General features: G+C 41.3%; 1 protein-coding gene across 3 annotated transcripts in view; it reads right to left on the bottom strand.

Annotated features, from left to right (window-relative positions):
• The window catches only part of LOC135215394 (neural-cadherin-like), a 1,007,823-nt gene that overhangs the window by 16,870 nt on the left and 978,453 nt on the right, over positions 1-12,500 (bottom strand). For all 3 annotated transcript variants that reach the window (XM_064249987.1, XM_064249988.1, XM_064249989.1), the window contains 2 exons: positions 5,877-6,041; positions 1,884-2,021 (listed from right to left, as the gene is read on the bottom strand). In XM_064249987.1, the coding sequence (XP_064106057.1) occupies positions 1,884-2,021; positions 5,877-6,041 (303 nt within the window). The remainder of the gene's footprint in view (positions 1-1,883; positions 2,022-5,876; positions 6,042-12,500) is intronic.

Here is a 12,500-nt window from a genome sequence, read left to right as displayed (position 1 = left end):
TTATTTGGTGATTGGTGAGAAACTACAGTCTTGAATAGAAATTCGGTCTGACAGAATGTTGGTATATCCACCTGGAACATGCACAAAAAAAATTATCAAAATAGAACAGTAAATAAGCACGTAATAACAAAAAAAAGAGCAACAACTTTGTAAGTTCAGCGAAAGCCCCGCCGAAATATCAGACTATAGCTAGGAAGAATATTCAGGAAAAATCAAATCTCGATTAGGGACAAAACCTTTTGAGAGTTTGTAGTTATTATGTCCAACTTGATAGCCTAAAACATCTAAAAATTATATTATTTAGGACAATCAAAGAAAAAACCACCCCCACCTTTTTTTTTTTTTTTTTTTTTTTTTTTTTTTTTTTTTTTTTTTTTTTTGAGGTGGGTTTTATTTGATTGTCCTAAATAATATAATTTTTAGATGTTTTAGGCTATCAAGTGACATAATAACTACAAACTCTCAAAAGGTTTTGTCCCTAAATCGAGATTTGAATTTTTCCTGAATATTTCTTCCTAGCTATAGTCTGATTTTTCGGCTGGCTTTCGCTGAACTTACGAAGTTGTTGCTCTTTTTTTTGTTATTACGTGCTTATTTACTGTTTCTATTTTGATAATTTTTTTTGTGCATGTTCCAGGTGGATATACCAACATTCTGTCAGACCGAATTTCTATTCAAGACTGTAGTTTCTCACCAATCACCAAACAACCTTCAGTACGAGGGGCCGGAAATATCCGTTTTTTCACATTTTTTTTCATAAAATCATTAATTTTCCCTGTAGGATGATAAAAAAACTCACAAGGGAATATGCATTATTATAGTGCTAATAATGCCTGAAAATTTCATTAGCCTGTCTTGATTAGTGTATTTTTGGCAAATATTTTTTACGATCGGCACCCCTAAAGTGGAGCCTACCCTTAAACTTTTTAAATATAAAAAAAAGTTGTAAAATACAAGTTTTTTTTTCATGAATTGGAGAGCCTGCAGATCAAATGACACCGCTATTTCCGGTTTCAATTGAGCTACTTACCCAAATCACGACATCTACAGAGTCATTTTAAATATTGTGTGTGCGTGTGTGTGTGTGTGTGTGTGTCCTGAAAAAACATACATTTTGGAACACTATCAAAGCACCCTCTAGGTAAGCAAATCTGAAGAACGCTCAAGAAACTTCAGTTATGAAATGTTGCATTATCATCTTTTCAAATGTAATTCTTTCCCAGAGCGTAATAGTACACTTTGAAGACGTAAAAAGAAACCCACATAATTACTGAGTACAACTTATTTACTTCTATTTACATGTTATTTTACTCATCCCTCGAGTACTTTCAGGCCCTATCTGTGGCCCTTTCTTAAGAGATGTGTAGGCTGTGAGACTGGGTCAATGCCCACCAGATTATGGCCTGAAAAGACTCGAGTGTTGAGTAGGAGTTACAAGGATTTAGGATGTCTTAAAGACTTGTTAGTCCATACTAAGAGGAGACATCGTGTGCTCCCTTATCTGTAGGAGCAGGTTTTACTGTGCATTCACAGTGTCCTAATGATTTTGTCTAGCTTTCTTATAAACTCTTCCACACTGCCGCTCCTTACAACTTCTTTCTGGAGGCAGCTTATTCCACGTGTCACATATCTTGTATGATCTTGTATGTAAAGAAGTTCCCGCAATGGGATGTATTGTATCTCTTCAGTTCTAGTTTCCTTCCGTTATTTCTTGTCTGGTTTTCGTTTAATGTAAATAGGTTGTACTCAGTAATTTTGTGGGCTTCCTTGTACATCTTCAGAAGAAAACTGAAGGAAATTTTGGTTTTTGTTTGATTGTTCTTAACATTTCTCAAATAAGCTTTTCGAGTGAACTGTTGTTTTTTTGGGAATCATACACTAACCTTCCTGGCGAAGATTTCTCCAGTCGAAGAGACGATCTGGAAATGCGAATTCTCCGGATGCTCCACGTCGATTCCTTGGCCTGACAGGGAGAACACCAAGTCTTGCGGACGGTCGTAATCACCATCTGTAACAGTCACCTGAAACGGAAGGTAGCATCTGTCACTAGTCATCCCTGGCGAGTCGTATAAAGGCATCAGGATATTATAGAAAAAATGTACCTGGCAGATCCCTCAGAGGTATTCTATTATTTTATAGCAATGAGTCATGATACTGCACAGGATATTAAAGAAAAAATGTACCTGGCATATCCTTCAGAGATAATCTATTACTATATAGCAATGAGTCCTGATACTGTAGATTTCACAGTTTCTTTTCATAAGTTGCCTCCAAATGTTTGTGAATCATGGAATTGGTTTTTTGGTCAATTGCATCAGTTATTGTAAACATGGCTGATGTTAATGCTGCAGATTTCACAGTTTCTTCTCACATTCTGTCTCCAAATGTTTGTGAATCATGAAATTGGTTTTTTTGGTCAATTGCATCAGTAATTGTAAAAATGTCTAATGTTAATAAATGAATTTCAAGATAACAAGAATATGAACTGGAAGTAACAAGTGTTACCTTGTGTGTAAGCAGTCATAAAGACACTTTGAAAACACTGACAAGCCATACATGCACCATGGAACGTCGATTGAGAACTTTGTCGAAAGAATGGACCCTCCGAGGAAAGCAGACAAATAAAGCTACGTTCTACTTTTTGGAACTGTATAATGTAAATCATTACGGATGTACGTCACCAAATACGACGAACCATAGCCAGTAGGTAAATCATTCGGGGAAAAGATGAAATGCTGATTTATCAGAGATGTTTTTGTCATAATAAGTACTTTGGTTTTATACATCCTAGCTAAAGTTCTAAGCAATGTCCAAATCTTTTCGCAGAACATTTGACATTAGTTGGGAGTCACCATTCCATTCGTGTCAGTATAGCAGAGTGAAATCGCAGACAGAAATGTTTTTGAAATACGATTGGTCCAGCTGCAAGTCTCCACTTCTGCTGCCTTTCTGAAAACATCTCTGTTAATTATAAAACAACCGTATACTTCAAATTCTTTGACTACTTGTGTGACAATGCCTTGAAGGAAATAGCTTCTTAATTACCTTTATCGTCTGCACTTCGGTTTTTATAGAAATATATATTAATAACGTGGGTCGTTACTACGATGCATATGCCCAAAAGTTAACCCCCAAACTAACAAAATATGATACCCTCATTTCAGGGGCGATTAAAAGAGTGCCACGCCGATCCCTCGTAACTCTTAATTACAAGACCTGAAGATTAATGTCATTTCAAAGCCCCCGCTTTTGAGTACCCGGTGCAAGGGCCTCCGGGCACAGGAAGGCTATTATATCCGGGTGAAAGGGCGTGAGACACACTTAGGCAGCCATTACGCTTCTGTCTTAATTGCTCGGCGAAAGATGAGAGTTATTAATGTTATAGTTTTATAGCATCTCACAGTTTTGCTTGGCGGAAATGACGTGTGATTACACCCATTAACGATGTGGATTTATCGACCGGTGAACCAATCTTGGCGTCAGGGTTGCACGCATTATGTATAATAAATATTATATTATATACATATACACATATATATAACTATATAATATATTAAAGAAAAATATATATATATATATATATATGTATAAGATATAAAATGTCATGCATTTACAAATAGAAGCAAGGAAGTCAGGCAGCAGATCTGGCTGGAAGATGTATTTGAACTCATGCTAACACATTCACATACATAGGTGTGTGTCTGTGTACATAAAAGTATATATGTTGAAATAAATTCACAATAGCTTTCGATGTATTTGAAGCGAAAAGTATTTACATTTCATCTCCTGTTTGCTAGAATTACTTGAGTTTTACATTCTCCCGATTTTTCTTTACCGAAGAAAAGGAGATTTAATCAACTGTGATGCTAATTTTACTCGGCTTGAAATTGCCTGCTGTTCCTGAGAGAGAGAGAGAGAGAGAGAGAGAGAGAGAGAGAGAGAGAGAGAGAGAGAGAGAGACTATTCAACGGAGCAGCTCGAGAATAATAGATTTCGTTATGAAATTACGAAGGCGATGTGATACTTTTGTGATGAGAAACACTGAGTCAAAAATAATCTAGTACTGAAGATTACGCCACAGTAAGCTCTCCACTTTTCAACGGATGATTGTAAGTCTTTGTTAATAATCATCTTGCTCTTAGCAAAGCTGGTGTGAGATTAGTTTCTCCTGACTTGATTACGAGCGAAGTCATAACAGGAAACGGTCTCATTTCTAGCGGCCCGGCCCGGCCCGGCCAGACACGGCCTGACATGAGCCGGCTGGCCTGACAAGACTCAGCCCGGCCTTGGCCTGCCCAACATGGCCCGTCCCGGCACAACCCGACCGGGCCAGGCCCGACACGACCCGACCCGGCCAGGCCCAATGCAACATGACCCGACCCAGCCTGGCCAACACGACCCGACCCGACCCGACCCAACCCGGCTCGACAGGACACAACCTGGCCCGTCCAGACCCAGCCCTGGCCCTAACACTATAGAAATGCTAATATCTCCAAAAGTATCGAAGATAAAAGAAAAATTCTTTCGGCAAATAAAACCTACATCTTTTTAAATTTCATCACATAAGATTTATTTTTATAATATCGTAAATTCACATTTAAATGACGTTTTAATTATTAATTATGGTTTTCACAAAATTGATTTCAGCACCAAATTCGATACTTTTCTCAAATACCAGGCTTAGTTAAGCTATGTCTTCTCACCTCCACTACAAAGAATCATTTCGCATTGTAACATTCGTCATATTATTAGCAGTTTGATGTTGGAAGACTGTTTGTAATGCAATTATACGATAACGCTTATGTAGCAGAGAGATCCGAGATACCTAGTTAACTTTTTAATGGTTTAACCTGAGTTGAATTGAAGTGAATATGGAATTTACGCCAAAGGCCAAGCACTGGGACCTATGAAGCCATGAGGAGCCGAGATGGAAATTGACAGTAAATAGTTTGAAAGGCGTAACAGGAGGAAAACCTCAAAGCAGTTGCACTATGAATCAACTGTTAGGGAGAGGGTGTAAAGTCAGATGGAAGAAAGGGAATATGGGAGGAGGTAGAGAAAAAGAAACGAAAGGGGCAGCTAGGTGCCGAAAGCACGCCGCAAGAACTTTTAAGTGATGACTACAGTGCACCGCATGAGGTTCACTGACAGTGCGCACTACCCCTACGGGGGGCTAAACCTAAAGCTCTGCGCGTTATAGCCATTAGGGCGCCCCCTATACTGGTATCTATGTATAGGTGATTATATAGACGAGGAAATGAACTCGCTTCCTACTGCCAAGATAATTAGATCTTGAGATTTAATTTGTGTCAAAAAGCTATATTAATGAAGAGGACATACTTCGACGCTCACGTACTTTTTTTCCAAAATCTATAGCATTTCCAGGACCTCTCTGGTGGGCCTGTTTGGGTCCTCCCACGTGTGTTTAATCTCCGCATATCTGCCAAATTTATAACAACAACAGAGAGATTAAACCACTTCTCCCATTACAGATGTCAAAATCATCTCAGATGTCAAATATCATCTTTTCCGTTACGCAGAATTCTAAATCAATTAACACAGGTTCACGATTGATAAAAGTTTTTTTTTTTTTTTTTTTTTTTTTATGCAAAGACAAGAAACGGAGTCAGATTTTCTATCAACATGGCATATCATTTTGGTGCTGTTGCCAATATTTGCAACGGCTCCACGTGCGTTTAAATCCAAGGATAAGTAGCGGCATCCAAGAAGTAATAAGGAAGATAATGACGATGGGAAACTGAAGGAGTATCCAATTTCCACGACATCACGAGAGAATAGTCAAAAATGCTGATCACAGCATCTTTTGCGTTCCAAAACAAACCACCATCTCCTACTCACCCAAACTTCCATCTTACCGTCAAGATGCGCTTCGGCAAATCCTGGTCGTCCTCTTCCGAGATACGCGTCTCGTACAAGTGTCTGTCGAACAGCGGAGGGTTGTCGTTGATGTCTCGAACGTGGACGATGATCGAGGCGTCGTTCTCGTACCGTCCGTCAGACACCACCAGTCGAAGGTCGTACTGAAGAAAGGAGAAATTAACGAAAGGAGAATCAGAAAATATACGAATAATTTTTTTTTTAGGTAATTTTCATCTTAAGAGTGATTAAGTACAAGGTATTGGGGGACTGGGCACGAACACACCAGGCTTACGAAAAACGTTGGAACTGTCTATGTGTGATAATCACTCAAATTAGGAGGAATCTATGATGCATCATTTTAATGTGACCGGAAATAATGATTTAAAAGCCACAATAATGCATATGAGACAGTATTTCATAAAATACAAAAAGGGTTTTAATTATTTGGAAAATTACAGCTGCATATACATTACTGTGGCTTTTAACTCATTAGGAGGAATTGTCATGGATGATTACACGTCAATAAGCATCTGTTCCCACATAAATGAACTTAAAATTAGGGATGTATCGATACCAAATTCTTTACCGATACCGATACCAGCTTTTAAAGCCGATACCGATACCGATAATGATAACGATACCTGTTACCTCTCATATTACTGTTATTTAAGAGAATATATATTGTTACTAAAATCATTCTTGTTCTCTGGTTATTGTATATTAAAAGGTTAAAAAATTGAAAGGTCATATAAATCTAACTGAAAAAGAATATCAATTATAACTATTTAGTATTTAATTCCTTTATTGCCTGGATACAATTAGGCTTAAATTATGGCTACCATCAGAAGACTTTTGATAATTTAGGTACTTAGTGCTTACTCGAGTTAATGGGGTGACGATGAATTTGAAATCATTAATATATACTTTTATTCTGAGTTGTAATTAATATTATAATTTTAAATATATATATATTCTATATAATAATTTATATATTATATAATATATAATATATATTTAATATATTATATATATTGGGCTAGAAACAGTTAACAGACTCATTTTTATAGATTATGAAAGGTTCCTGTTTGGAGGGCTTTGTTAATATATATACATTTTAGGAAGCCTGAAAGGATATTAAATTCGTATACTACTGACAAAAGTATCGGCTGGTATCTGCCAGAAATTCACCGATACCGATACCACAAAAACTAGCCGATACCACCGATGCCGATACTTGGGCACATCCCTACTTATAATTGTAGGTACGTAACGAATTCTTTATTACGAAACCAGGTATATAACGAACTAAACGTGTCTCGGTGTGTTTTATTAATAAGAAATACCTGTCGTAAAAAAAAGAAAGATTATTTTAATGTTAAACAGCGTCCAACTGTTATCCTAGTTAAGAAGAAGAAGAAGAAGAAGAACAACAACAACAACAACAACTACAAGTCACATCAGACCGAGAATCATTCTAACTTATCGCAAAACTGCAACGGAAACTTGCAACACAAAAAGACTCTCCCGACCGCATGTTCAACAGTCTGGCTGCCTGACTACTGGAAGACGCCCCCCCCCCCCCCCCCCACCTCCACCTCCGCACCCCCAACCCCCAACCTCCAAGGAAATGCATCACTTCCTTTTCAGTACAGAAGTCTGTAACTGACTATTTACAGTGAGAACTTTTTTTTTTTTTTTTTTTTTTTTTTTTTTTTAACCGGTCTGTGCTTTTTTTTTTTTTTTTTCAATGCAATGCGTAACAAAACATATTTTAAATTAATAAGCTGTGTTACTTTCTAACTTGAAGGTAATAAATTAAAAAAAAATACTACAAACAACTTCAATTTTGTTTTAAATATCAAAATACATATCCAGTTTTTAAACTAACAAGTGACTTTTATTGAAATGTATTAGCAATCTTGACACACAAGGAGGATTCGATACTTTATCGTCTTACTGTACTGAATTGAATTGAATATAGAATTCTGGCCAAAGGCCAAGGACTGGGACCTATGAGGTCATTCATCGCTGAAACGGAAACTGACAGTAAAAGGTTTAAAAGGTGTAACAGGAGGAAAACCTCTCAGTTGCACCACGAATCAACTGTCAGGATCGGATGGAAAGTAAAGATAAAAGAGAATATGAAAGGGGGTACAGTAAAAAGGAACGAAAGGGGGTTGCAGCTACGTGCCGAAGGCACGCTGCAAGAAACCTTGAGTAATGACTACAATGCGTCGCATGAGGTGCACTGACGGCACTATCACCCTACGAGAAGGGTCTTACCGTATTGGCACCTATGATTCAGGAGGGACTGATACAATTAAAAGAATTGAATCTGATATAGACGATTTGAAGGTTCGACATTCAGAAGACTGAAATCCACATTCAATGCTCAGATAAGTTGAGTTTCTCTGTACAGAGAGAAGTAACAAATAGAGCATTACATGGATCCTTATAGTGTTTTCATACAAGCGGCGGTTGTGAACTCTAAGAATCCAACTGTCCTTCATGGCTAAATCAATGGACTTTAATGGAAACACAAAGACTGAGATACTGAACTTGCAGCACCAAAACCGGCTATAGAAAGCAGCGAACAAAGAACAGTTTGGAACTTTGTATTTAACTCATTACCAAAGGAAATAAAATCAATGGGTTGGTAAATATAAAAACAATAAAAAATTTATATATAGAGTGATGAACACTCAGAGTTTCATAAAGCAAAATTTCATACTTGGATAAACTTGATTTAGTTACGAAAAAAAAAATGGCATCACTAAGCAAAAGACGATCGTCAAGAACCTGAAAACCAACACAAAAGCACTTGAAAACCTGTGTATGTTTAGAACTCCAGCAAGTGACCCCCTTGGGTGCCTATGACCGCCTGGATGCCTATGACCCCCTTGGATGCCTATGACCCCCTTGGGTGCCTATGACCCCCTGGATGCCTATGACCCCCTTGCAACACTTAAGAATGAGCATTTGCTTTTATATACTATTCATGAAACCAGCCCAGGTACTCAAGTTTAGCAACTGGAAGAACTCGTAATCTGGTACACCCAAGGATAATAATCTAACCCCTTCGAAGAAAGTTAAAATAAGTTGACATCGTCGAAAACGAAGCCGTTCTTGGCATCCAAGGGGGTCATAGGCATCCAGAGGGGCTCATAGGCATCCGTCATAGGCCATCCAAGGGGGTCTAGGCACCCAAAAAGGGGGGGGGGGGTCATAGGTCATCCAGGGGGTCCAATAGGCATCCAAGGGGGTCATAGGCATCCAAGGGGGTCATAGGCACCCAAGGGGGTCATAGGCATCCAGGTGGGGGTCATACATCCAAGGTCTAGGCAACCCAAGGTGGGTCATAGGCATCCAGGGGGCCATAGGCATCCAAGGGGGTCATAGGCATTCCGGGGGTCATAGGCATCCAAGGGGGTCATATGCATCAGGGGGTCATATCATCCCAAGGTCATAGGCCATCCAAGGGGGTCATAGGCATCCAAGGTTCAGGAGTCCAAGGGGATCATAGGCACCCAAGGGGGTCATAGGCATCCAAGGGGGTCATAGGCATCCAAGGGGGTCATAGGCACCCAAGGGGGTCATAGGCATCCAGGGGGCCATAGGCATCCAAGGGGGTCATAGGCATCCAAGGGGGATCATAGGCATCCAAGGGGGTCATAGGCATCCAAGGGGGTCATAGGCATCCAAGGGGGTCATAGGCATCCAACAAGGGGTCATAGGCAGGGGGCCAAAGGGGGTCCATAGGCATCCAAAGGGGGGTCATAGGCATCCAAGTCATAGCATCCAAGTGGGGTCATAGCATCCAAGGGGGTTCTAGGGGGAGGCACCCCAGGGGGTCATAGGCATCCAAGGGGGTCATAGGCATCCAAGGGGGTCATAGGCATCCAAGGGGGTTCCTAGGCATCCAGGTGGGGTTCCATAGGCCATCCAAGGGGGTCAATAGGCATCCAAGGGGGGCATAGGCCCCCAAGGGGATCATGGGGGCATCCAAGGGGTCATAGGCCATCCAAGGGGGTCCATAGGCAATCCAAGGGGGTCATAGGCACCCAAGGGGGTCCATTTTAGGCTCCAGGGGGTGGGTCATTAGGCATCCAAGGGGTCATAGGCAACCCCAAGGGGATCATAAGGCATCCGGGGGTCATAGGCACCAAAGGGGTTCCATAAGGCATCCAGGGGGTCATTAGGCATACTCCAGGGGGTCATAGGCATCCCAGGGGGTCATAGGCATCCAAGGGGGTCATAGGCACCCAAGGGGGTCATAGGCATCCAAGGGGGTCATAGGCCCCAAGGGGGTCATAGGCATCCAGGGGGGTCATAGGCACCCAAGGGGGTCATAGGCATCCAAGGGGGTCATAGGCACCCCAGGGGGTCATAGGCAATCCAAGGGGGTCATCGGCACCCAAGGGGGTCCAATAGGGGGCTCCCAAGGGGTCATATCATCCAAGGGGGTCATAGGCATCCAGGGGGTCATAGGCATCCAAGGGGGTCATAGGCACCCAAGGGGGTCATAGGCCAAATCCGGGGGTCATATGGCAATCCAAGGGGGTCCATAGGCAATCCAAGGGGGTCCATTAGGCACCCCAGGGATCATAGCATCCAAGGGGGTCATAGGTCATCCAAAGTCATAGGGGCCACCCAAGGGGGTCCATAGGCATCCAAGGGGTCATAGGCATCCAAGGGGGTCATAGGCACCCAGGGGGTCATAGGCATCCAAGGGGGTCATAGGCATCCAAAGGGGTCATAGGCACCCAAGGGGGTCATAGGCATCCAAGGGGGTCATAGCACCCAAGGGGGTCTGAAGGCATCCAAAGGGGTGGTCATAGGCATCCAAGGGGGTCATAGGCACCCCAGGGGATCATAGGCATCCAAGGGGGTCATAGGCACCCAGGGGGTCATAGGCATCCAAGGGGGTCATAGGCATCCAAAGGGGTCATAGGCACCCAAGGGGGTCATAGGCATCTAAGGGAGTCATAGGCACCTAGAGGGATCATAAACCCAGAGATCAAATCCTCCCTCTTAAAACAAGAACAAAACACACCAGTTATCGATCCTGTTATCGATTCAAAACACGAAGCTGCCACGAATTGTCCAAAAATAATCACGACTTAAGCAACCATGCTTTGTAGTTGATGGCCAAGAGAGGCTGTAAATTCATCCAATTACCGGGAGGAACGCGAGGTCGATCTCCTCCTCCTCCTCTCGGAAAAAGAGAAAGAATTCGGAATAAAAAGGAAAACGACGCCTGTGACGTATGAAATCCAGGGTTCCCGCACTGCAATGAAATTTCGTAAATCTTCACCTAATTTCCTTTACGACACGCCACTTCAACGCTGTTTGCGGTCGTTCATTTAAGCGGATTGCAGGCGCGAATGATTAACCGCCTGTACGATACTTCATCCAATTAATTTGATGGCAGATTGAAGAGTCCAGGGTATGATGATGACTATTGGTCCTCACGTCAGGAGCTCGCACACAAGGTTAATAGGAACCGAACACCCTAATTTTTCAATACGGGCTACGCTACACCAGTCTTCATCTGGGAATGCCGTCGATTCTGTTCGTAATCTGAATCACGCGAGGATGGTTTGGTGAAGTGGCCACTTATCATGAACTGGCTCAATGGCGCCGTGACACGGGAGGTGGAAACATTCCGCAGTCGCTATTTCCTCACGTCCAGATCATGCCAAAGCTTTCTTTAATCGCTTGGGTATATAAGGATAATAACACTATTAATGATTTTGCATTAAATGCAGCTAATAATTTGTTCTGTCGTGTTTAACACCGACCGCTTTGATGTACGTGATCTTTATAGAATACCTCTGTATACATTACATTATAAACTTAGTTTAACCAGATCACTGAGCTGATTACTAGCTCTCCTATAGGGCTGGCCGACGTATTCCATTTTTATTCACGTTGCTACCTACTTAGCAACGGGACTACAGCTTATTGTGGGATCCGAACCGGAAATAAATTCCTCTGGTTCCGCATTGACAGTAGCGGGGAGCGAACTCGGGCTACCAGATTGATTAGGCGAGCATGCAACCCACTCGTCCACTGTGGAGCTTAGAATACCTTCGTAAAACGTGATTATTATTGTGAGATGGACAAAATAAATGAGAATTAGGTCAGTCAAAAATAATCTTTTGAGGAGAAGAAACTATCTTAAACACGATTCCTCTACGGCCCCCAAATCTCTTTCTCTCTCTCTCTCATGAACACTCTATCTCTCTCTTGTTAAAATACTGGGCATACGAAAATTTTAGCTGTAAAGAGAAAACTCTCTCTCTCTCTTACATGAACACATTATCTCTTGTTAAACTCTGGACATACGAAAATTTTAGCTATAAACAAAAAATTCCTTTCTCTCTCTCTCTCTCTCTCTCATGAACACTATTTCTTGTTAAACTCTGGACATACGAAAGTTTTAGTTGTAAAAAAAAAATCCCCTCTCTCTCTCTCTCTCTCTCTCTCTCTCTCCTCTCTGCTTAAACTCTGGACATACGAAAATCTTAGTTGTAAACAAAAAAATTTCTTCTCTCTCTCTCTCTCTTCTCTCTCTCTCTCTCTCTCTCTCATGTTAAACTACTGGATATGCACAAATT

This window comes from Macrobrachium nipponense, chromosome 5 (genome assembly GCF_015104395.2).
Source record: "Macrobrachium nipponense isolate FS-2020 chromosome 5, ASM1510439v2, whole genome shotgun sequence".
Taxonomy (NCBI): Eukaryota; Metazoa; Arthropoda; class Malacostraca; order Decapoda; family Palaemonidae; genus Macrobrachium; species Macrobrachium nipponense.
The sequence above is the reverse complement of the archived record's forward strand: the minus strand, read 5'-3'. Positions and strand labels throughout refer to the sequence as shown.